This window comes from Cherax quadricarinatus, chromosome 86 (genome assembly GCF_038502225.1).
Source record: "Cherax quadricarinatus isolate ZL_2023a chromosome 86, ASM3850222v1, whole genome shotgun sequence".
NCBI lineage: Eukaryota > Metazoa > Arthropoda > Malacostraca > Decapoda > Parastacidae > Cherax > Cherax quadricarinatus.
Genome location: NC_091377.1, coordinates 1,573,065 through 1,600,073, shown reverse-complemented (window position 1 = coordinate 1,600,073; position 27,009 = coordinate 1,573,065). Strand labels below are relative to the sequence as shown.

The 27,009-nt window shown below is 40.9% G+C and overlaps 1 protein-coding gene across 1 annotated transcript in view; it reads right to left on the bottom strand.

The window, feature by feature from the left end:
- Nucleotides 1–26,027, bottom strand: part of LOC138855239 (homeobox protein aristaless-like) — a 343,290-nt gene extending 317,263 nt beyond the window's left edge. The window contains exon 1 of the mRNA XM_070103559.1: nt 25,034–26,027. Within this exon, the coding sequence (XP_069959660.1) occupies nt 25,034–25,187 (154 nt within the window). The 5' untranslated portion in view covers nt 25,188–26,027. The remainder of the gene's footprint in view (nt 1–25,033) is intronic.
- Nucleotides 26,028–27,009: the final 982 nt, after the last annotated feature.

Below are 27,009 nucleotides of genomic sequence, written 5' to 3'. Positions count from 1 at the left end.
ATTAAGTCCTTTCTAAAATTTTCTCTTATACGTTTAAAGATATATATTTTTCATTAATGTTAATGTAAAAATTTTTAATTTTGCACCAAAAGAATCTTAGAAAACTTACCTAACCATATTATAACAAGAGCAATTTATTTTAGCCTAATCCAACTCAATGTATTTTAAATACGTTTACAGAAATTTAATACTAAACAAACACAATCAAATATATTTTTTTCGCTAGGTTCAGAATGATTTTGGCGAAATTATTGCATACACAAATTTTCACTTGTCCTATATGGCAAGATGAGCGTTGCTATTTAAGCCAAGATCGCAAGTTCTGCCTATTCGGCACGACATATACACATATATATATATATATATATATATATATATATATATATATATATATATATATATATATATATATATATATATATATATATATATTTCTGCGTTAGAGAGAGAGAGAGAGAGAGAGAGAGAGAGAGAGAGAGAGAGAGGATAAAGAAGGGAAAAAGAGATCAAAGGCTATAAAGAACAAAAAGTCACAATACCGTAACTGGAACAATACACAAATAACCCGCAGATAGAAGAGAAAAACCACGACGTTTCGGTCCAACTTGGACCATTTACAAAGTCACCCTCAAGGTTACAAGTGTCTTCGGTCAAATTACGAATATCTACATCATTTTCATGTTAACGAGGGACAGATGTTAAGTATTTAGAGCCAATAGCCGCTCATCTGAAGTCCCATTACCACTGAATGCGTCTCGCTGAAGCCAATTTGCCCCGCTAATCACTGAACGTTTTCAGGGATTTAAACGTTAATACCACTGGTATAAACTTAGGATTAAACGATTATTTTTTTTTTATCTTTCGAAAGTTTTTTTTTTTTTCTGTCAGGTTTCAGAAAAATAAAAGTCATGATAGAAAATAAAAATTACGAACAACGTTTAAAGGCTTTCAAGATCTTAGAACTTTTACAGTTCTAAGATCTTGGAAAGTTCCCCTTTCAGATTTTTTTTTGAAAATACTAGAAGCCCCCCTCCCCCCCCAAAAAAAATAAAACAGGAAATTAATATTAATAGGGCTCTGGTGGCCTGGTGGTTAACGCTCTCGCTTCACACGGTGAGGGCCTGGGTTCGATTCCCAGCCAGAGTAGAAACATTGGACGTGTTTCTTTCCACCTGTTGTCTATGTTCCCCATCAGTAAAATGGGTACCTGGGTGTTAGTCGACTGGTGTGGGTCGCATCCTGGGACACTGACCTAAGGAGGCCTGGTCACAGACCGGGCCGCGGGGGCGTTGACCCCCGGAACTCTCTCCAGATAAACTCCAGGTAAAGGTCCCCTTTTAGAAATTTGTCAGGACATTAGAAGGCCCCAAAAAATCCAGGACATTAACATCCTAAGATGAAGTGTCTCTATATAATTGTTCTCTAATGGTTATAATTATGTCCATAATTTTTAAAGGGGTGGATGGGTAAGCCAGTGGAAGGCCTCGGTCAGATGACCAAAAGCTCCAGCTGCGGGTCATCACATAACTAAAACCCGCCTCAGGAAACACTTGTCCTGTTTCCTGACAAACCTACGTATAAAATCTTTCTCGGAGCAGTAAAAAAGAATCCAACCCTAAAATGCAAAGTATCAGAAATAACAAAAAAAGGCACAATACCGTGACTGGAACGATACACAAATAACCCGCACATAAAAGAGAGAAGCTTACGACGACGTTTCGGTCCGACTTGGACCATTGACAAAGTCACAATGGCAAAGTATCAGATTTCCTCACCATAAGAAATCAGGTTATTTAAAATTCTTTCTGGAGTTTATCTGGAGAGAGTTCCGGGGGTCAACGCCCCCGCGGCCCGGTCTGTGACCAGGCCTCCTTAGGTCAGTGTCCCAGGATGCGACCCACACCAGTCGACTAACACCCAGGTACCCATTTTACTGATGGGGAACATAGACAACAGGTGGAAAGAAACACGTCGAATGTTTCTACTCTGGCTGGGAATCGAACCCAGACCCTCACCGTGTGAAGCGAGAGCGTTAACCACCAGGCCACCAGAGCCCCCTCCAGGGAATTTGGTGATTTTTCAACGTCGTTGCATCTATGGAATGAAAATAATTTATTCGTTAATCACTAAGAGTAAACCTGAATACTTGATATTAAGGGACGTTAAACGTGTCTAGAAAAACTGAGAATGAGAAATTAATTGAACACTGACAGATGATGGTATTTATTTGCATCTATTTCTCATTTACTGGAAAGTTATGACACTTGACAACCCGCACATACGTGATTAAAACTTGTGATGACGTGACTTAAGAAATCGTAATGACACGATTGCAAATAAACCATATGACCGCGGGTTCAATCCCGGCCGGGGGTATGGTTTGTGATGACGTTTCGGTCTAAGGTCATTAGTCACACCTAGTTAATCGCCAGAGTCTGACCGAAACGTCGTCTCAAGTTTGTCTCCTAAATGCGGGTTATTTGTGTATTATTCCTTCTTATTCGATATTAAGTCATAAAAAATCTGTACATTGTGTCGTTTTATTCGACAAAAAGTGATAAAAAAAATCTGTATCGTGTCTTTTTATTAGACAAAGTCATAAAAAAATCTGTACCTTGTGTCGTTTTATTCGACAGAAAGTCGTAAAAAAATCCGTACCTTGTGCCTATTTATTCGACAAAAATCATAAAAAAAGGGGGGGGGGGAGGATTCTCAAAAGAATTATTGCTGGAATATGCTAAAAGAACTGCCAATTTCTCACTATAAAACAAATGAATTAATAACCATCAACGCGTCTATTTTTTTTTTGATTGTTTCTCAATAAGAATTTTGTCTACAGTGCCACGTATTGTTACAAGAAGGTTGGGTGTAAACACACAGTGTAAACACACAGTGTAAACACACAGTGTAAACACACAGTGTAAACACACAGTGTAAACACAGTGTAAACACACAGTGTAAACACAGTGTAAACACAGTGTAAACACACAGTGTAAACACAGTGTAAACACACAGTGTAAACACAGTGTAAACACACAGTGTAAACACACAGTGTAAGCACACAGTGTAAGCACACAGTGTAAACACACAGTGTAAGCACACAGTGTAAACACACAGTGTAAACACACAGTGTAAACACACAGTGTAAGCACACAGTGTAAACACACAGTGTAAACACACAGTGTAAGCACACAGTGTAAACACAGTGTAAACACACAGTGTAAACACACAGTGTAAACACAGTGTAAACACACAGTGTAAGCACACAGTGTAAACACAGTGTAAACACACAGTGTAAACACACAGTGTAAACACACAGTGTAAACACAGTGTAAACAGGAATTCTACCCAGAGAAAAAACTTAGATTTCTTTTAAGTTTGCTGTGAATTCTGTCTGTAGATTTAATTTCCTTATTGGGAAGCATAAAGCTGGATGATTATTACCCGTGTACTTGAAGCAGAACAGAAAAAGAAAAGCAATAAGAGGAGGAAGAGGAGTAAGAAGATGAATGGAGGAGGAGGGAGAAGAGTAAGAAGTTGAATGGAGGAGGAGGGAGAAGAGTAAGAAGTTGAATGGAGGAGGAGGGAGAAGAGTAAGAAGATGAATGGAGGAGGAGGGAGAAGAGTAAGAAGATGAATGGAGGAGGAGGGAGAAGAGTAAGAAGTTGAATGGAGGAGGAGGGAGAAGAGTAAGAAGATGAATGGAGGAGGAGGGAGAAGAGTAAGAAGATGAATGGAGGAGGAGGGAGAAGAGTAAGAAGATGAATGGAGGAGGAGGGAGAAGAGTAAGAAGATGAATGGAGGAGGAGGGAGAAGAGTAAGAAGTTGAATGGAGGAGGGAGAGGAGTAAGAATAATGGTGGAGGAAGAGGAGTAAGAAGAATGATGGAGGAAGAGGAGTAAGAAGTGGAGTAAGAAGACCGGCTTCCTACACTAGCCGACAAAAGTTACCAATTCCTGGGGTTAACAAAGGTAACAGATGTTAAGTTAACTTTGATATTCTCATCATGAATCTAAATCCTTTTAGTCTCTATCATGTCACATTTTTGTTAAATATTATAATCAATACTTTTGCTATTCACAGATAAACATATATATATATATATATATATATATATATATATATATATATATATATATATATATATATATATATTAGTAAAATTCCAAGCGCTTTCGTGACTTCTCACATTATCAAGGAACCTTGATAATGTGAGAAGTCTTGGTGGTATTGTTCGTCCTGGTGTTTGGAGCAAAACCAAGTTTATATTTGGCTTAGAGTTCCTAATTTAGCTAGACGTACAGGTTTTTAAGCGTGTACTGAAACTACTGTTGGTCTCTGGTTTCAGTACACCATCTTTGTTTTTTCTAAATATTCTTGATATGAAGATGGTCTTCAAAGCTGTGTTGAAAATGTCTTCAAATAGACTCCACCACCACCGCCACCACCACCACCACCACCACCACCACCACCACCACCACCACCACCACCACCAAAACCCCTCACCTCACCACCAGAACCCCTCACCACCACCACCGCCACCACCACCACAACCACCACCACCACCACCACCATAACCCCTCACCACCAACACCACCACCACCACCACCACCACCACCACCACCACCACCACCACCAGAACACCTCACCACCACCACCACCACCACCACCACCACCACCACCCCTCACCACCACCACCACCACCACCACCACCACCAGAACCCCTCACCTCACCACCAGAACCCCTCCCCACCCCCAGTACCCCTCACCACCAGTACCCCTAGTACCCCTCACCACCACCAGAACCCCTCACCTCACCACCAGTACCCCTCACCACCACCAGTACCCCTCACCACCACCAGTACCCCTCACCACCACCAGAACCCCTCACCACCACCAGTACCCCTCACCACCACCAGAACCCCTCACCACCACCAGTACCCCTCACCACCACCAGAACCCCTCACCACCACCAGAACCCCTCACCACCACCAGAGCCCCTCACCACCACCAGTACCCCTCACCACCACCAGAACCTCTCACCACCACCAGTACCCCTCACCACCACCAGAACCCCTCACCACCACCAGAACCCCTCACCACCACCAGAACCCCTCACCACCACCAGTACCCCTCACCACCACCAGAACCCCTCACCACCACCAGAACCCCTCACCACCACCAGAGCCCCTCACCACCACCAGTACCCCTCACCACCACCAGAACCTCTCACCACCACCAGAACCCCTCACCACCACCAGAACCCCTCACCACCACCAGAAGAACCCCTCACCACCACCAGTACCCCTCACCACCACCAGAACCCCTCACCACCACCAGAACCCCTCACCACCACCAGAAGAACCCCTCACCACCACCAGAACCCCTCACCACCACCACCAGAACCCCTCACCACCACCACCAGAACCCCTCACCTCAGTACTAACTTCTCTCCCCACGGAATTGTGGATAAGTTATGCATTACTGTAGGATATCTATAAATTATCCCAGCCAGAGTATTGTGTATGAGTTACAAATTGCTTCAGTCTCAGAATTCTGGATTAGTTGTGAATTGTTCCAGCTGTGATATTGTACATTAGTAGCCTAGTGTTCCAGCCAGGATATTGTGAATTGTAAGTAGCTTCTTAATTGTTCCAGCCACGATATTGTGGGTAAGTTGTGAATAATTCCAGCCAAGTTATTGTAAAATTACTACGGAATTGTGGAATTATTCAGCTGGGGTAATCTAGTAGCCGTAGCAATTAGCTAAAATATTCTAGTCGCCTCTGTTCGTTAGTCTTACTCATTCCTGTGAGTTTTCTCTCCTAAGATTTTAGAGAAAATCGTATCTTTTTTCCCCGTATCGAACGTGATTTATTTTCTTACCAATAAACAGATATCTTGATTGCATTTAGTCAACAAATTTCTCTCACAACTTTTTAATAAATTACTACATTTGTCATAAAAGATCGTGATATTGGATGGTATTATTGGCTGAGAAATATGCTGAAAAAACTACGTTTCTCTTCCGTAAGCCGAAACAACGGGTCGAAATGTCGCGCCTAAAGACTTTCTGTGCACATACCGTTTGCTTATTAAAAGAATTCGCGTTTAGGTTGGTTCTGTTCCCGTATTTTTTCACGTAAGCAGACAAAGGAAATTTGCATACACAAAGAGTATATGTTTTATGCATCAGAGGCGGCAAGGCGTGGAAAAAGAAACATGCGAACAGTTACAATACAAAGGGTACTTAGCTGAAGCTGTGGTTGGTTGTTACATTATCCTAACTACCGCGCACAGAAGCTTACACACACACACACACACACACACATACTCGTCTGAGTCTTCAGCTTCCAATTGTGATCCCACAGAAACAAGGGGTCACAATTGGAAGCTGAAGACTCAGACGAGTCACAGGGATATTAGGAAGAATGTCGTCAGTCAGAGAGTTGTCAGGAAGTGGATTAGCCTAGCAAGTGATGTAGTGGAGGCAGGAAACATACATAGCTTTGAGACGAGGTATGACAAAGCTCAGGAAGCAGAGAGAGAGAGAGGACCTAGTAGCGATCAGTGAAGAGGAGGGGCCAGGAGCTGAGTCTCTACCCCTGCAACCACAATTAGGTGAGTACAGTTATGTGAGTATACACACACACACACACCAGTGAAGAGGTGGGGCCAGGAGCTATGAATTGACCCTTGTAACCACATATAGGTGAGTACATACACACATGGAGCAGGGAGATAGTGGATCTAGTGGCGACCAGTGACGAGGCGGGGACAGGAGCTATAATTCGACCCTTGTAACCACTGTTAGGTGACTACACTCACACTCTAACCCTACGAAGAATCGAATAAGATTGCATACGTAGCTTCAGTAATAGATATGGTACAACCCACAAGGATGGGGAGTGCCTTTGATAGCGACCAGATTAGAGGCAGGGCCAGGAGCTGAGTCACGACGCCTGCAACTACAGATAGAAGGAATACAACAGTGAAAAAACAGCACTTAGCAGAAGGCCAGGGAAGAAACACGGTGGGAACACAAGAATTTTTTTTTATTTTTTTTTTATTATCACACTGGCCGATTCCCACCAAGGCAGGGTGGCCCGAAAAAGAAAAACTTTCACCATCATTCACTCCACCACTGTCTTGCCAGAAGGGTGCTTTACACTACAGTTTTTAAACTGCAACATTAACACCCCTCCTTCAGAGTGCAGGCACTGTACTTCCCATCTCCAGGACTCAAGTCCGGCCTACCGGTTTCCGTGAACCCCTTCATAAATGTTACTTTGCTCACACTCCAACAGCACGTCAAGTATTAAAAACCATTTGTCTCCATTCACTCCTATCAAACACGCTCACGCATGCCTGCTGGAAGTCCAAGCCCCTCGCACACAAAACCTCCTTTAACCCCTCCCTCCAACCTTTCCTAGGCCGACCCCTACCCCGCCTTCCTTCCACTACAGACTGATACACTCTTGAAGTCACTCTGTTTCGCTCCATTCTCTCTACATGTCCGAACCACCTCAACAACACTTCCTCAGCCTTCTGGACAACAGTTTTGGTAATCCCGCACCTCCTCCTAACTTCCAAACTACGAATTCTCTGCATTATATTCACACCACACATTACCCTCAGACATGACATCTCCACTGCCTCCAGCCTTCTCCTCGCTGCAACATTCATCACCCATGCTTCACACCCATATTAGAGCGTTGGTAAAACTATACTCTCATACATTCCCCTCTTTGCCTCCAAGGACAAAGTTCTTTGTCTCCACAGACTCCTAAGTGCACTACTCACCCTTTTCCCCTCATCAGTTTTATGATTCACCTCATCTTTCATAGACCTATCCGCTGACACGTCCAGTCCCAAATATCTGAATACATTCACCTCCTCCATGCTCTCTCCCTCCAATCTGATATCCATTCTTTCATCACCTAATCTTTTTGTTATCCTCATAACCTTACTCTTTCCTGTATTCACTTTTAATTTTCTTCTTTTGCACACCCAAATTCATCCACCAATCTCTGCAACTTCTCTTCAGAATCTCCCAAGAGCACAGTGTCATCAGCAAAGAGCAACTGTGACAACTCCCACTTTATGTGTGATTCTTTATCTTTTAACTCCACGCCTCTTGCCAAGACCCTCGCATTTACTTCTCTTACAACCCCATCTATAAATATATTAAACAACCACGGTGACATCACACATCCTTGTCTAAGGCCTACTTTTACTGGGAAATAATTTCCCTCTTTCCTACATACTCTAACTTGAGCCTCACTATCCTCGTAAAAACTCTTCACTGCTTTCAGTAACCTACCTCCTACACCATACACCTGCAACATCTGCCACATTGCCCCCCTATCCACCCTGTCATACGCCTTTTCCAAATCCATAAATGCCACAAAGACCTCTTTAGCCTTATCTAAATACTGTTCACTTATATGTTTCACTGTAAACACCTGGTCCACACACCCCCTACCTTTCCTAAAGCCTCCTTGTTCATCTGCTATCCTATTCTTCGACTTACTCTTAATTCTTTCAATAATAACTCTACCATACACTTTGCCAGGTATACTCAACAGACTTATCCCCCTATAATTTTTGCACTCTCTTTTATCCCCTTTGCCTTTATACAAAGGAACAATGCATGCTCTCTGCCAATCCCTAGGTACCTTACCCTCTTCCATACATTTATTAAATAATTGCACCAACCACTCCAAAACTATATCCCCACCTGCTTTTAACATTTCTATCTTTATCCCATCAATCCCGGCTGCCTTACCCCCTTTCATTTTACCTACTGCCTCACGAACTTCCCCCACACTCACAACTGGCTCTTCCTCACTCCTACAAGATGTTATTCCTCCTTGTCCTATACACGAAATCACAGCTTCCCTATCTTCATCAACATTTAACAATTCCTCAAAATATTCCCTCCATCTTCCCAATACCTCTAACTCTCCATTTAATAACTCTCCTCTCCTATTTTTAACTGACAAAACCATTTGTTCTCTAGGCTTTCTTAACTTGTTAATCTCACTCCAAAACTTTTTCTTATTTTCAACAAAATTTGTTGATAACATCTCACCCACTCTCTCATTTGCTCTCTTTTTACATTGTTTCACCACAAGAAATATAGGAAGATATTCTGGAAATATATATATATATATATATATATATATATATATATATATATATATATATATATATATATATATATATATATATATATATATATATATATATATATATATATATATATATATATATATATATATATATATATATATATATATATATATATTATATATATATATATGTATATATAATGTATATATATATATATATATATATATATATATGTATATATAATGTATATATATATATATATATATATATATATATATATATATATATATATTATATATATATATATATATATGTATATATAATGTATATATATATATATATATATATATATATATATATATATATATATATATATATATATATATATATATATATCGTGCCGAATAGGCAAAACTTGCGATTTTGGTTTAAATAGCAACGCTCTTCTTGCCGAATAAGGCAAGAGGAAATTTATGCATGCAATAATTTCGCAAAAATCATTCTGAACCTAACAAAACAAATATATTTCATTGTGTATATTTATTATTAAATTACTGTAAACTTATTTCTACATCAACATAAATGAAAAAAATATATCTTTAAACGTATAAGAAAAAAAATTAGACGACATATATAATTTAGACGAAGGGAACGAAACAAAATACAACTTAGAAATGAAGTTTAAAATTAGTGAGGGAATGGAAAAGAAAATGCTAATAAAAGATTTACGAAATCTTAATAACACGAATGCGAACGAACTACAGCACGGGTGGGGTTAGAACCTATGGCAAGTGAGTCGTATTTCTCGAGGCCGGTGCGTAATCGACTGAGCTTATGAAGTCAGAACAGAGGGAAGGCTTATTATCTTATTTAACAAAATTAGACACATTAATAGCTTATTACTACGCTCTTCTGTATTGCAGTTACACAGTGGGGACCAACCGGTGTTTCCCTGTAACATTCCAACACACAGTGTAACATTCCCTGTAACATTCCAACACACAGTGTAACATTCCATGTAACATTCCCTGTAACATTCCAACACACAGTGTAACATTCCATGTAACATTCCCTGTAACATTCCAACACACAGTGTAACATTCCCTGTAACATTGCAACACACAGTGTAACATTCCCTGTAACATTCCAACACACAGTGTAACATTCCCTGTAACATTCCAACACACAGTGTAACATTCCCTGTAACATTGCAACACACAGTGTAACATTCCCTGTAACATTCCAACACACAGTGTAACATTCCCTGTAACATTCCCTGTAACATTCCAACACACAGTGTAACATTCCCTGTAACATTGCAACACACAGTGTAACATTCCCTGTAACATTCCAACACACAGTGTAACATTCCCTGTAACATTCCAACACACAGTGTAACATTCCCTGTAACATTCCAACACACAGTGTAACATTCCCTGTAACATTCCAACACACAGTGTAACATTCCCTGTAACATTGCAACACACACTGTAACATTCCCTGTAACATTCCAACACACAGTGTAACATTCCCTGTAACATTGCAACACACAGTGTAACATTCCCTGTAACATTCCAACACACAGTGTAACATTCCCTGTAACATTCCAACACACAGTGTAACATTCCCTGTAACATTCCAACACACAGTGTAACATTCCCTGTAACATTCCAACACACAGTGTAACATTCCCTGTAACATTCCAACACACAGTGTAACATTCCCTGTAACATTGCAACACACAGTGTAACATTCCCTGTAACATTCCAACACACAGTGTAACATTCCCTGTAACATTCCAACACACAGTGTAACATTCCCTGTAACATTCCAACACACAGTGTAACATTCCCTGTAACATTCCAACACACAGTGTAACCTTCCCTGTAACATTCCAACACACAGTGTAACATTCCCTGTAACATTCCAACACACAGCGTAACATTCCCTGTAACATTCCAACACACAGTGTAACATTCCCTGTAACATTCCAACACACAGTGTAACATTCCCTGTAACATTCCAACACACAGTGTAACATTCCCTGTAACATTCCAACACACAGTGTAACATTCCCTGTAACATTCCAACACACAGTGTAACATTCCCTGAAACATTCCAACACTCAGTGTAACATTCCCTGTAACATTCCAACACACAGTGTAACATTCCCTGAAACATTCCAACACTCAGTGTAACATTCCCTGTAACATTCCAACACACAGTGTAACATTCCCTGTAACATTCCAACACACAGTGTAACATTCCCTGTAACATTCCAACACACAGTGTAACATCCCCTGTAACATTCCAACACACAGTGTAACATTCCCTGTAACATTCCAACACACAGTGTAACATTCCCTGTAACATTCCAACACACAGTGTAACATTCCCTGTAACATTCCAACACACAGTGTAACATTCCCTGTAACATTCCAACACACAGTGTAACATTCCCTGTAACATTCCAACACACAGCGTAACATTCCCTGTAACATTCCAACACACAGTGTAACATTCCCTGTAACATTCCAACACACAATGTAACATTCCCTGTAACATTCCAACACACAGTGTAACATTCCCTGTAACATTCCAACACACAGTGTAACATTCCCTGTAACATTCCAACACACAGTGTAACATTCCAACACACAGTGTAACATTCCAACACACAGTGTAACATTCCAACACACAGTGTAACATTCCAACACACAGTGTAACATTCCCTGAAACATTCCAACACACAGTGTAACATTCCCTGTAACATTCCAACACACAGTGTAACATTCCAACACACAGTGTTGAAATGCGTCAGCCTGAGCTGGGAGACTTCGACAGGACAATGAGGATACCGTAATGACACGATTCCGGGTTCTATCCCCGCCCGTGGTATGTTTAGGTTACCGTCAAGTATTACACGTTATTAATAATGTTAGGTAAATAAATATAGATGTTACTAGTGTAACATTTTATTGTGACAAGGCTTCACTCACTACGTGCTTTGTCAAGCCGTTACGGCTTGACAAAGCACCCGGGGAGTGAACCGTTGGTACAATAAATGTCACATTAGTTACATCTGTGTTCATTTAACTAACGTTACGTGCAAGGTTCATCTGCTGCTGGAGCTTCAAAGATTTCCTTGTAGCGGAGCTGGAGACAGCGGTAGTAGTGAGTCAGCATCATGACCCAAGCATCAAGGGTAGCCGGGGGTAACTATCATAACCTAAGCATCAAGGGTAGCCCAGAGTAAACATCATGACCCAAGCATCAAGGGTAGCCCAGAGTAAACATCATGACCCAAGCATCAAGGGTAGCCCAGAGTAAACACCATGACCCAAGCATCAAGGATAGCCCAGAGTAAACACCATGACCCAAGCATCAAGGGTAGCCCAGAGTAAACACCATGACCCAAGCATCAAGGATAGCCCAGAGTAAACACCATGACCCAAGCATCAAGGGTAGCCCAGAGTTAACACCATGACCCAAGCATCAAGGATAGCCCAGAGTAAACATCATGACCCAAGCATCAAGGGTAGCCCAGAGTAAGCACCATGACCCAAGCATCAAGGGTAGTCCAGAGTAAACATCATGACCTAAGCATCAAGGGTAGCCCAGAGTAAACACCATGACCCAAGCATCAAGGATAGCCCAGAGTAAACACCATGACCCAAGCATCAAGGGTAGCCCAGAGTTAACACCATGACCCAAGCATCAAGGATAGCCCAGAGTAAACATCATGACCCAAGCATCAAGGGTAGCCCAGAGTAAACACCATGACCCAAGCATCAAGGATAGCCCAGAGTAAACACCATGACCCAAGCATCAAGGGTAGCCCAGAGTAAACACCATGACCCAAGCATCAAAGGTAGCCGGAGAAGTACCAAACACCTAAATACCAGTACCCAAGAAGAGTGCCAGACAGGATACATGTACTACAGACCGAGGGCTATATCATGCAGTAAGGATAAAGACAATATACAGAATAAGCTTTAATTAGGACAGCATTTTGGCCAACTTTATAAAGCTCTACATTTTTTGTGGTCATTTCTAAGTATATAGTGAACGCTGGTTTTGCAACACCATTCCCAAAATCTAACGATCTGTTTGTAAATGTTTGGTCGCGATCTCAATCAATTTCATTGTTGATGATGGCTAGGTAGTGACTCCTAATGAATAAGACACATGAGGAACACTTTGGTATCTTGTCGAAACGTTTCGCTTTCTCAGTCGAATACAGGAAACTACATCACTAGAGACAGTACAAGTAGTGGGGTGGTTAGTCCCACAAGCCTTAAGCAGTAAGACAGACTTCATAGTCTTGTTAATCACGAGAGAACAGAAAAACACAATACCGTGACTGGAACAATACACACATAACCCGTACATAGGAGAGGGAAGCATACGACAACGTTTCTGCCCTACTTGAACTTTGTAAAGGGTCCAAGTCGAACCGAAACGTAGTCATCAGCTTCTCTATGTGTCACATTATATACTATAAAAAATTAGGTACTGACTCCTCATTACGGCAAATAATATACCTGACTCATGAATTAGACACAGGTGCAAAACTTAGGTATGTTTCCTCGTAGAGATGACTCACGAAATCGTAATGACAGGATTGCAAACAAACCATACCACGGGTGGGGTTAGAACCCGCGATCCGAGAGTCTCATAACTGGCCCAATAACTAACGCGACGGTCTGGAGTTTTGAGACACTCTGATCGCGGGTTCTATCCCCACCCGTGGTATGGTTTGTTTTCAATCGTGTCATTACGATTTCGTGAGTCACTCTTCACATCCTACTACGACATAGTTCCTGTCTCAGTTTTAATCATCCAAACAGGAATACTATCTGTGTCACTCCTTAGCAATTATTTTTTTTATTTTTTGATGATCCGGAAAAGAAGAAATGCTTTCATCATCATTCACTCCACCACTATCTAATTCTATTAAGATTTTCCCAAAAATGCTTGAAAAAAAGAGGGGGAAAAATGCATAATATTCATATTTCTCATAAAATATTAAGAGATTTTGTATAAGTTTTCCGTGAAAAACAAGAAAGGTGATTTAAGGGTGAAATTTGATTTCAAAGAGCCAGGAGAGGAGGAGGAGCGTATTCTGCGTCCATTTTGATTCTTGCAATATTGTACACATTACTTATGCTGATGATCCACTTTTCTACCATGACCAGAGTGTTAGATTTGTGATTGTATTCCACAGGTTGCATTATCATACCTCTATTATTGCTGCTGCTGCTGCTGCTGCTGCTGTTGTTGTTGTTGCTGTTGCTGCTGCTGCTTCGTCTTGTTCTTCGTCTTCGTCTTCTTCTTCTTCGTCTTCGTCGTCTTCTTCGTCTTCTTCTTCTTCTACTACTACTACTACTACTATTACTACTACTACTATGATCACTGTTACCGTTGACCAGTCTTCCATCTCCCCTTTATCGACCTGTTTTCCGGTCTTCCGCCCAATGCTTTAGCATAGTATCGATTTGACATTGGTCCAGGACCGTTCGAAATGGTCATCAAGAGCTTCCACTTAAAACTATGGGATATCTGTGACTTGCTCCAGACAAGGTGCTATGGCGCATATTCTCTCTGTCGTGGACAGTGCGCCATTCACATGCAAGAGATGGTGAGGAGCTTGCTACCATCTGCAGCTTATAAGACTGCCATCCCCACGAGCCCCTTTGGGGCGGGGCAGATGGTAGACCAGAGGCCTAGCTTCTCCCTACGAGCCCCGTGAGGGCGGGGAATGTGGCTAGGCCTGGGGACACTTGGTCCCAAAGATGAGGAGGTACTTGTACCTCCTCCCATGGGAGACTTAAGTCTCGAGACACTCCCCAGATAGGGAGCCAAGGCCGGGTCACCACTACTTGGAAAAGACCCGGGCCGGGAGAATACCGGTGAATAAAAAAAAAAGAAAAGAGATGGTGAGGTATTCAACTATCTAAGCCCAGTGGATACCTTCGATATTTTCTTGTGAAGATTTAACATTCCTTTGCAAGAATCAGTTAGTTTTTGCATGAATTTCATCGCATCAATCTCCGTGTTATTTAAACCTAACCAAACCTAAGCTACCCTACTCTAGCCTACAGTAAACTAACCTAACCTAACTTAACCTAAGCTAACTTAATCATAACTAACCTAACCAAACCTACCCTACCTCAACCTACCCTACACTAACCTAACCTAACCTAACTTAACCTAACCAAACCTACCCTACTCTAACCTACACTAAACTAACCTAACCTAACCTAACTTAACCTAACCTACCCTACCCTACCCTAACCTACACTAAACTAACCTAACCTAACTTAACCTAACCTACCCTATCCTACCCTACCCTACCTTACCCTAACCTACACTAAACTAACCTAACCTAACCTACACTATACTAACCTAACCTAACCCACCCTACCATAGCCCACCCTAAACTAACCTAGCCTACCCTACCCTACCCTACACTAAACTAAACTAATCTAACCTAACCTACACTAACCTAACCTAACCTACCCCACCCTAACCCACCCTAAACTAACCTAACATAACCTACCCTAATCTAACCTACCTTAAACTAACCTACCCCAATCTAACCTAGCCAAACCTAAACTACCCTACCCTAACCTACCCTAAACTAACCTAACCTAATTTAATCTAACTTAACAAAACCTAATTTAACCCACCCTAACTTATATTTACGTATAAGTAACCGACAGTAAAGGAGTCGGATCAGTTGCATCTTACACTGCTGCCCCCGCGGTTCTGTTGAAACTGGTAGACGTCTGACAAGAATGGCAACCAAAGGTAGAACCATTTATTTCGAGGGAATCTACCGAGTGGACAATGATTCCGACTTATGTTGTAATGCAGGAGAAGGTTGCAAGATGATGGTAAATGATTGTAAGAAACGAGGGTCTCACAGCCATTCCAGCATGCACTTCAACTCTCAGTGGGAATAAGAATTCAGTGAACCTTTCTCAGTACATTCATCTACATAAATTTACAGAGGCTATATCTCAAATACTTCATGCAGCTCCCCGGCGGTGAGCCGCGAGCTTAGGATACTGAAGGCGTTACCCTTCTGGATCGTAACACTGAGTCTCTGGAAAATGAACTTTCTCTCTCCAATACCATTATTTTTTTTCGTTTTTGGAGAAAACGCAGTGTTAACACCATTCCAGTCTGATAATATTTAGCGGTGGCCAACTTTGTTTGAAGTTGGCAGTCGAATAAAATGGAAATGGTATATTATGGGTGACTTAAAATTTCACTTACTGACGGTGAGCCATGCGATAGCAGCACACTGTGTAATTTCTAAGTTAATCCTATTTCTCATTGTTTTGGGAAAACTGAGACTGGAAACGCATGGAAAGACACGTGAAACGCTGTATTACACATGTCTAAAATGCCACCGTCACATATCTGGAGTCTACTTGAAGGGTAGACTCCAGATAGATATTCCGTAGTGTCAAGCTTGTTTTTAGTCATTTCGTTCATCCCTGCAAAGGAAGAAGACAATTCGAAAGGTGAGTGGAGAGGTCCTTCACAATGAGGTCTTTCTGGACCACGAGGCAAACGTTCCAGCGCACGCCCTCCAGCGTTCCATGCAGAAGTTCCAGTGTGTCTCCATCACGTGATCTCCCAAATCCAAAAACAAGGAAGTCGAACTCAGAGCACTTCTTGATGATATTTTTGATAAGTCACTGCTGACCCTTTCACCTTCGTCACTGCCATGGAAGATGCGTTTTTGTTTTCCTCTCGGAGGCAAAAGTGGCAGTCGTGGTGGATTGGTGCCTTGGATGGTTCCAGGTGCGTCACGGTCAGCGGGCGACATTTACAAGCGGAGATGAGGCGTCACAGAGAAGCGGAGGAGGAAGTGGAAGCCTCTATAAGCCAGGTTTTGTTTACATTAGATACAGATTTGCCATATTCATCCAGTGTTGCAGAATCAGCTGATGCTGTCATTGCTGCTTCTGCTCCGAAAAGGGAGTTGCTTAGCTGGATGAAACCAAAATGTCATCAGGGTGACTTTAGTTTTGATTATGAAGATACCTTCGTGAATTTCTACAGGATCTTTATTCAACTGGTGAGGACACGCCATCGATCTACCATGTGGAGTAACAATAGGTCTGGATTCTCTCCTTTAGCCCCTTTGATTGGACATTGAGACAAGCTCATGGAGGACTTAACCTACAGGAAACATGTTAATCAACTGTAGGATGTCATCCCAGGTGTCGGAGTGGAGTACCTCCAGTACTGCGAGTACCAAGATGTTCTCTAAGTCTAGTGCATATGCCGATTTCCTCTGCTTAGAGAAATGGGCTGTTGTAGATCGGGGTCTGGACTTGCACTTCTACACAAAGGCCTCCAGCACATGTGGTTCCTCCGTCTTTAAACAGAAGTTGCAGACGATTCAAAGGTTCATAGAAATAAGCTGATTCTTGAAGCCTTGAAACAAGCTCTGTATCATCTATTTGTACGAGATAAAAACCTGAAGCAGGTCAACACGGCCAGTCCTAGAGACTATTTCAGCTGTCTGGACTTCTAAGAACATTCCGAGGAATGTATTCTGCATAGCATATCGATACTAAATCATGGAGGTGAACGTCGAAGCTGCCTTCGAAAACCAATTAGAGCATTAACTAAGCGAAATATCATTCTCTTCAAGAGATTTCAGAAGTAGTGCCAGTTTGTAGATCTTAACAGCTTCCAGCCAGCGTCCTCAGACCCGTTCGTCGTATCCTTAGTCGACCCTTCTGTAGGTGACAGCCTAGAATTTACTCAGGCGCAAACTATTAAGGATTCCTAGAAATAACATTACTACAAGTATTAGATTAAATAAAAAGATACATGTGCAACTAATGCAACATTTTATTGTAGCAACGTTTCGCTCTCCATGAGCTTTGTCAAGCATTATTTGCACATGTGTTATATTAACCTAACAAGCTGATACGTGCAAGGAACAACTTCTGGGTCATCTATTTCTGAGAGAGAAACAGCTGAAGCAGGTCAGCACTTCAGCTGTTTGGACTTCTAAGAGCACTACCTTCAGAGGACCCTTTTCAGTGGGAAGCAAAAATCGTTAAAAAGGAAAGGTTCTACAGATAGTTAAGAGACTGACTATTATTGACATGACAGAGGGAGACTCTTTCAGGAATTTAATAATAATAATAATAATAATAGTAATTTCTACAAGTACATGTACAATGTATATAGACCATAGCTGACATCAGTGACGTAATATGTAGAAAGCCCCTTGGTCAAGCAGAGCACTACGGGCTAGTTAGGCTAATTTTGTCCCCAGGATGCGACCCACACCAGTCGGTGAACATTGACAGCAGGTGTCTTAAGGAAACACGCCCAATGTTTCCACCAGTACCGGGGATCGAACCACGGTCACTCAATGTGTGAGCTAAGTGCGTCACCAACAGGGAAGAGAGCAACACTACCAGTTCCTCCTCCAAATCAGCATCAACTCTCCAAGAATTCATTTCCCTTTTATACTGTATCACTTACGAACGGCTTCCGAAATACATTACCGTTGTGTTAGTTGGATTTCCGTCACGAATTATGATTTTTCTTGTCATAAATAATCACCTAATGCAGTTTTCCTGTCAAACTCCATTATACAGTAGTTTTGAGAAGGACCTGCCTAGTATGGGCCTACTGCGGTGTTCCTCCATTCTTTTGTTTTTTTTTTTTTTTGATAAATTAGACACATGTGCAACTCTTGGGTATCTTTATTGAGGAAACGTTTCGCCACACAGTGGCTTCATCAGTCCAAACGTAGGAGAAACTTGAAGAACAGGAGGAGAATGAGGTTATCAGTCCCTCAACCTTGAGTCGATGTGTTCAGTCCATCAATCTTTTGTTTTTTGTACAGTTTCCCAATAGCTCGAAATAAGAGATTGGTAAAAATAGCCAGTTTCCCAATAGCTCGAAATAAGAGATTGGTAAAAATAGCCAGTTTCCCAATAGCTCGAAATAAGAGATTGGTAAAAATAGCCAGTTTCCCAATAGCTCGAAATAAGAGATTGGTAAAAATAGCCAGTTTCCCAATAGCTCGAAATAAGAGATTGGTAAAAATAGCCAGTTTCCCAATAGCTCGAAATAAGAAATTGGTAAAAATAGCCAGTTTCCCAATAGCTCGAAATAAGAGATTGGTAAAAATAGCCAGTTTCCCAATAGCTCGAAATAAGAGATTGGTAAAAATAGCCAGTTTCCCAATAGCTCGAAATAAGAGATTGGTAAAAATAGCCAGTTTCCCAATAGCTCGAAATAAGAGATTGGTAAAAATAGCCAGTTTCCCAATAGCTCGAAATAAGAGATTGGTAAAAATAGCCAGTTTCCCAATAGCTCGAAATAAGAGATTGGTAAAAATAGCCAGTTTCCCAATAGCTCGAAATAAGAGATTGGTAAAAATAGCCAGTTTCCCAATAGCTCGAAATAAGAGATTGGTAAAAATAGCCAGTTTCCCAATAGCTCGAAATAAGAGATTGGTAAAAACAGCCAGTTTCCCAATAGCTCGAAATAAGAGATTGGTAAAAACAGCCAGTTTCCCAATAGCTCGAAATAAGAGATTGGTAAAAATAGCCAGTTTCCCAATAGCTCGAAATAAGAGACTGGTAAAAATAGCCAGTTTCCCAATAGCTCGAAATAAGAGACTGGTAAAAATAGCCAGTTTCCCAATAGCTAGAAATACGAGATTGGTAAAAATAGCCAGTTTCCCAATAGCTAGAAATACGAGATTGGTAAAAATAGCCAGTTTCCCAATAGCTCGAAATAAGAGATTGGTAAAAATAGCCAGTTTCCCAATAGCTCGAAATAAGAAATTGGTAAAAATAGCCAGTTTCCCAATAGCTCGAAATAAGAAATTGGTAAAAATAGCCAGTTTCCCAATAGCTTGAAATAAGAGATTGGTAAAAACAGCCAGTTTCCCAATAGCTCGAAATAAGAGATTGGTAAAAACAGCCAAGTATAACTATTGTTGACAACTGGACAGTGGTGGACATAATCATTCTGCTGAGTGTTTGATGAAAGATAATTTAAAATGGTTACAATCGTACTATAATTTTTAAAGAGGTGGAGGCTTAAGCCAGTGGAAGGCTTCGGTCAGATGACCAAAAGCTTCAGCTGTGGGTTCTCATATGACTTAGACCCGCGTCAGGAAAAAACTGTCCTGTTTCCTGACAAACTTTGCCTAACCTAACTTAACCTAACTTTGATAATAGACCAAGACTAAGCTGTGTATTATGCTTTCAAAGAAATATAAAGAAACAAATAATTATACAACTGGATTACATTTACTGTATGATACAGTACAGGCAGATAGATTTCATAAATTCTAATGAGCGGTGTATTGCGCAACCACTAAAGCACGATACATAAATCTTCATAAATATTAAAATGTATATGTATCCCTGTGTATGTCTATTGAGTTACGTTATCTGTTTGATATATTATTTGTGTACAGGTGAATAAAAGTCTTTTATTTAATGACATATCGATCCCATTCGAGCTTTGCCACTTGATAAAGTTCTCCACTGAGAGGAAAACTTTGGTAATGAAAAGGATTACTTTCTCAGTGTCGGTCTAATTCATCATTTGTCGGCTTTTGCCCAAATTACACTTATTTGCATAAGTGTAGATCTGATTATTAAATGGGGAAAGGTGAACACTGAAATGAATTTCAATACTGGCTGTTGGGTACTTGTGAGCAGTTGTAGGTACCTGTGGGTAGTTGTAGGTACCTGTGGGTAGTTGTAGGTACCTGTGGGTAGTTGTAGGTACCTGTGGGTAGTTGTGGGTACCTGTGGGTAGTTGTAGGTACCTGTGGGTAGTTGTAGGTACCTGTGTGTAGTTGTAGGTACCTGTGGGTAGTTATAGGTACATGTGGGTAGTTGTAGGTACCTGTGGGTAGTTGTAGGTACCTGTGGGTAGTTGTCGGTACCTGTGGGTAGTTGTAGGTACCTGTGGGTAGTTGTAGGTACCTGTGGGTAGTTCTAGGTACCTGTGGGTAGTTGTAGACACCTGTGTGTAGTTGTAGGTACCTGTGGGTAGTTATAGGTACATGTGGGTAGTTGTAGGTACCTGTGGATAGTTGTAGGTACCTGTGGGTAGTTGTATGTACCTGTGGGTAGTTGTAGGTACCTGTGGGTAGTTGTAGGTACCTGTGGGTAGTTGTAGGTACCAGTGGGTAGTTGTAGGTACCTGTGGATAGTTGTAGGTACCCGTGGATAGCTGTAGGTACCCATGGATAGTTGTAGGCACCCATGGGTAGTTATAAGTGCCCCTGGGTAGTTGTAGGTACCTGTGGGAAGTTGTAAGTACTTGTGGGTAGTTGTAGGTACCTGTGGGAAGTTGTAGGTACCTGTGGGTAGTTGTAAGTACCTGTGGGTACTTGTAGATACCTGTAGGTACACAAGTAGTAACTTAGAAGGAAGATCACCTCTATATCACCCTCCAATTACTATTATTTCTGACTATTTGTTTCACATCTCTGTATATATATATATATATATATATATATATATATATATATATATACACGAGACTATATAATTGTCTTGCCGAATTGGTAAAACTTGCGATTTTGGCTTAAGTAGCAACGTTCTTCTTGCCGAATAAGGCAAGCGAAAATTTGTGTATGCAATAATTTCGCAAGAATAATTCTGAACCTAACGAAAAAAAATATGTATTTCAATGTGTTTGTATGTTATTAAATTATTGTAAACTTATCTTATTTAGTTGTATTAGACTAAATTAAATTGCGCTTGTTATAATAAGGTCAGGTAAGTTTTCTAAGGTTCTTTTGGTACAAAATTATAAATTTTTACATTAACATAAATGAAAAAAAATATATCTGTAAACTTACAAAATTATATATATATATATATATATATATATATATATATATATATATATATATATATAAATTGCTTATATCATTATTATTTTTTTGTGGTTATTAAGATTTTGTTTATTGTGAACTTACATATAAAGTCTGTAAAGACAGTTTACTAAAGTCCCTATTTAGGGATTAGAGTATTCATGAATGGTGGTAAACAGTTTACTCGCAGTCTTAATGACCCTCACGTAGTCGTTGAACTGAAAAACCAAATAAATTAACGAAATGCATAATGCATCATTTTGCATACATTCCAAATGATATGTATACACTGACAGAAGAGTGTATATGCTTGCAGGGATATATATCTCAGTATTTATACAGATGTATATATCCCAATAATAATAATAATAATAATTAATAATAATCTTTATTCCTACAAGTACATGATGCAACTTATACAGACCATAGCTCACATCAGTGACATACTGTATAGAGATCATCTTGTTATGCGGAACATTTCTTGGAAATTAGGTTAATTTTGTCCCCAGGATGCGAGCCACACCAGCCGGCTAACACCCAGGTACCTATTTACTGCTAGGTGAACAGCGACAGCAGGTCTCTTAAGGAAATATGTCCTAATGTTTCCACCTGTACCGGGGATCGAGCCACGGACCTCAGTGCGTGAGCTGAGTGCGCTACCAACCGAGCTACGAGATTAAAAGAATCCTGGACTTAGTGTACAAGTGACACACAGCCTTAATAGAGTAGCCGGTAGGCTTGAAACCGAATAAAACATTAATATCATTCAGAAAAATCGATAAATGAGAATATAAATATCCTGTGAAAGGTCAGATAAGGACAGTAGATTTCGATTTCCTTCAGAGGCCCTCGTCATAGCATTTAATTTATTTCTCGCCCATATAGGAATTACCTTCTGGGCGAATTTTAATTTCTAGGCTGATGAGAACCCGGGATGCGATGAGAGGACGGAGGATCGAGCCTCCAAGTCACGAAATGAAGGCCTATATACATTTGCTATATATTTGTATGTATATACACGTCACATGTTGACATAGTCTTTCTTAACCAATTGTTGTTGAAAAAAATCGTAGTACCGTAATTCATAACACAATTCAGGACAAATCAAGGTATTGTACTTCTTTACCCACTTAATACACTAAGAAATTCCCTGGAAATACACTACATATATAATAAAAAAATCAGCTCATTGTACTTTCTAAATAATAAAACAAATCAATGTATTTTAGCTGCTTCACACAACTCATTACCATAAATTATTAATTGTCTTTTAAAATATTTCCGCAATTAGTTAATCGTTTTTGCTTAATTAGAAAAATAATTTTCCCAAAATAATCAACTCACTTGTTCGTGAACTTGACTTAGTAACAAAGAATGATTTTTTTTATTTTTTTCATGAGCTGGTAATTTTTTGATGTGTTGAGGCCATCACCAACAGCTTGACTGGTTAGAAATTTGTCCACGATTATTGAACGGTGATCGAGCCTCCACTAGTCCGGAATGGCCTTCATATATTTAGCGCTTCGTGATATTGATAAGCAGTAACTTAAAAAATCTGATTTGGGTACCATTGACTCTTGGCGATATTTGTCAACATGATGTCGCTAAGGAATTAAACGCATTCTATCATCGCTGAGGGACTCAAGGCTAAGGGACTCGATACCTTCTATCAAGGCTAAGAGACTCACCACCTTCTATCAAGGTGGAGGAACACCTGTCAGGGATAAGGGACTCGATACCTTCTATCAAGGCTAAGAGACTCACCACCTTCTATCAAGGTGGAGGAACACCTGTCAGGGATAAGGGACTCGATACCTTCTATCAAGGCTAAGAGACTCACCACCTTCTATCAAGGTGGAGGAACACCTGTCAGGGATAAGGGACTCGATACCTTCTATCAAGGCTAAGAGACTCAACACCTATCAAGGCTAAGGAACTGAACACCTTCTATTAAGGCTGATAAACACCTCTCAAGGCTGAGGGAATGAACCTCTTCTATCAAGCCTAAGGGACTGAACCCCTTATAGCAAGGCTGAGGGAATGAACACGTATCAAGGTTAAAGGATTGAACTCCTGACAATTCTCTCTCCTCTTCCACGATCTTCGGTACATAAACACGTCACGTACATAAACACGTACATAAGCCACTGGCTGCCGATAAATGTCAACAGTAAAAGTACCAAGTGTTGCAGACGTCTTATCAACGTAAGGAAATGGTAATCATCCACAGTGCCCCAACAGACTGCTAGAGAAATTTGACGTACAAATGATAACATTGGTTTTGTGTCACAGCAACCTCTGACCTCCAGTCAGATGTGTGAATCATCCAGAGTACCTCAATAGATAGCCATAGAAATTTGACCTACAAGTGATGACATCTGTTCTGTCACAGTAACCTCTGACCTCCAGTCAGATGTGTGAATCATCCAGAGTACCTCAATAGATAGCCATAGAAATTTGACCTACAAGTGATGACATCTGTTCTGTCACAACAACCTCTGACCTCCAGTCAGATGTGTGAATCATCCAGAGTACCTCAATAGATAGCCATAGAAATTTGACCTACAAGTGATGACATCTGTTCTGTGTCACAGTAACCTCTGACCTCCAGTTACAAGTGTGAACTTTCGGAGACATTTTCTAAGAAACGGTAATTAACGAGCGTGATTTAAATCTTTTTCACGTAACTTGGTTGATTATAGATTAAATCTGATGCACCAGTGGCGATGGTAACCCAGTGAAAGGCACTGTAATATTGCTTTAAAATGACCGATATAATTACATTAAGGACATACAGATAATATGACATGTGTTTGACATGACAAGTGACATGGTAAGTGATACGGCTGATGACATGACAGGTACCTGACCTGTGGTGACATGACAGGTACCTGACCTGTGGTGACATGACAGGTACCTGACCTGTGGTGACATGACAGGTACCTGACCTGTGGTGACATGACAGGTGACTGACCTGTGGTGACATGCCAGGTGACTGACCTGTGGGCGGAGGGGAGTTGGAGTTGACAAGAGACGATATTGAAAAGACAGAGGGGGCGCTCCGCCCCCCACTGCTACTGCTGCTGCTGGTGGTGACGCTGCTGCTGCTAGTGCAGGGGGCACCGCCCCCCACCAAGTTAGGCACCTCCATCATGGCCCTGAAGGGGGCCACGACCACTGTGGCGTTCCGTCGAACTTTTTCAGAAATTGAGTACTCAAACTCTCTTAAAACGAGAAGTACTTAAAATCTTTAAGAACTTGAACGCTTTAAGAACTTGAGTACTCTAAAAAGAACTTGAGCATTCGAACGTTTCAAGAATCTGAATGCTCGAAGTCTTTAAGAACTCGCCACGGCTGTCGAATAGCCCCACTGGCATCAAAATGGCACTGGTTCTGATGCCGGCATCGAGTGATCCGCTAGTGCCAATAACGGCGTCAAGAACCCGTGTACTCACTCCAGTGGCGCCAACACGTGCGGTCTAGTGTCACCCACAACACATTCATGGGGTGCCAATTTCTTTAGTAAATCCCATACGTTGAGGCACTGTGCCAACATACAGCTGTAGAACACGTGTTAGACAGCTGGTTCTCACTAATCCCGTCTAGTCACCAACACTGTAATTGTAGGGCATCGACTGACAAGGTTGTTCCCGCCCGCCGGCCGCCACCCGGTGGGCGGAGTCGGCCGCCCACACCACCACACGCCCACTCGATGCACAAAAATTATACTTTTCCCAAGTGGCTGCCCATTGTGGCGAAGGAGAGACGAGGAACAGGCGACGCTTCGCAGCGGGAGACTCCTGTAGTCACTACTTCGGGATTCACATCGCCGAAATCGGGTTCGTTAAGACTCGCCGAACCGGAGTCGTCTCGCCTCTTAGGACAATCCTCAAGATATCTTCTGTTGTTTTGGTCGGTGGGTTAATTGCCCATGCACCTTGTTGGTGGTTATTGGTTGCCGCTGCGGTTACGGTTGGCTTGTGCCTCACTGGTGGTGGCAGGAGGGTGTGGGTGAGGTCCAATCATCGGGGGTTCGGGGCGGGGGAGCGGTGGACGGAAGATCGGCGTCCGGGTGTCAGCGGCGCCGTGTCCATTACCCCGTGATTGATGGACCCCCGCGAGGACCAATCAACGCCATCCATACCTTAGCCCCGCCCATTTGCCTGCCCAAGCCCCGCCCACGTCCCGCCCACGCCCCGCCCACCTCCTTGACCACCCACCACTCCTCGCTTGAGTGAACACCTGCCCGCCTAGGTAATTGATTCTTCGTATCATTGTGGCATTTAGATTAGGGAATTTAATCTAACTTGATATCAAAAACGAGCACTTCAATTACCACTCTCGCCCACTCTCTACCCACTCCACTCATCACCGCCCACTCCACCCATCACCGCCCACTTTGCCCACCCACCGATCTTCGTATAATAATTGCTGTAACGAAGTGATCTTCAAATAAGATGTTTTGACAATTAGTTGAGGTTGTGAGTGAAATTACCGACGTTTTGAACTGGCCTTTTCAGAAAATTTTAGAAAGTTCCAAAAATATGGGAAGCTGCTGTAAGGTTGTTATTTAATGGAGTTATTATTATTATTATTATTATTATCATTATTATTATTATTATTATTATTGTTGTTATTAATATTATCATTATTATTATTATTATTATTATTATTATTATTATTGTTATTAATATTATTATTTATTATTATTATTATTATTATTATTATTATTATTATTATTACTCTTATAATCCAGTCATAATAATTATTAATTTTATATTAATTATTTCATTATTTTTATCACTGTTATTTTTTATTTCATTATGATTATTATTACTATTATTATTTGTATTTTTATTATTTTATTATTATTATTATTATTATTAGTAGTAGTAGTAGTTTTATTAGTACAAGTAATAATAATAATAATAATAATAATAAGAAATAAATATGAAGTTGAAGATGCTGAAGGAGAT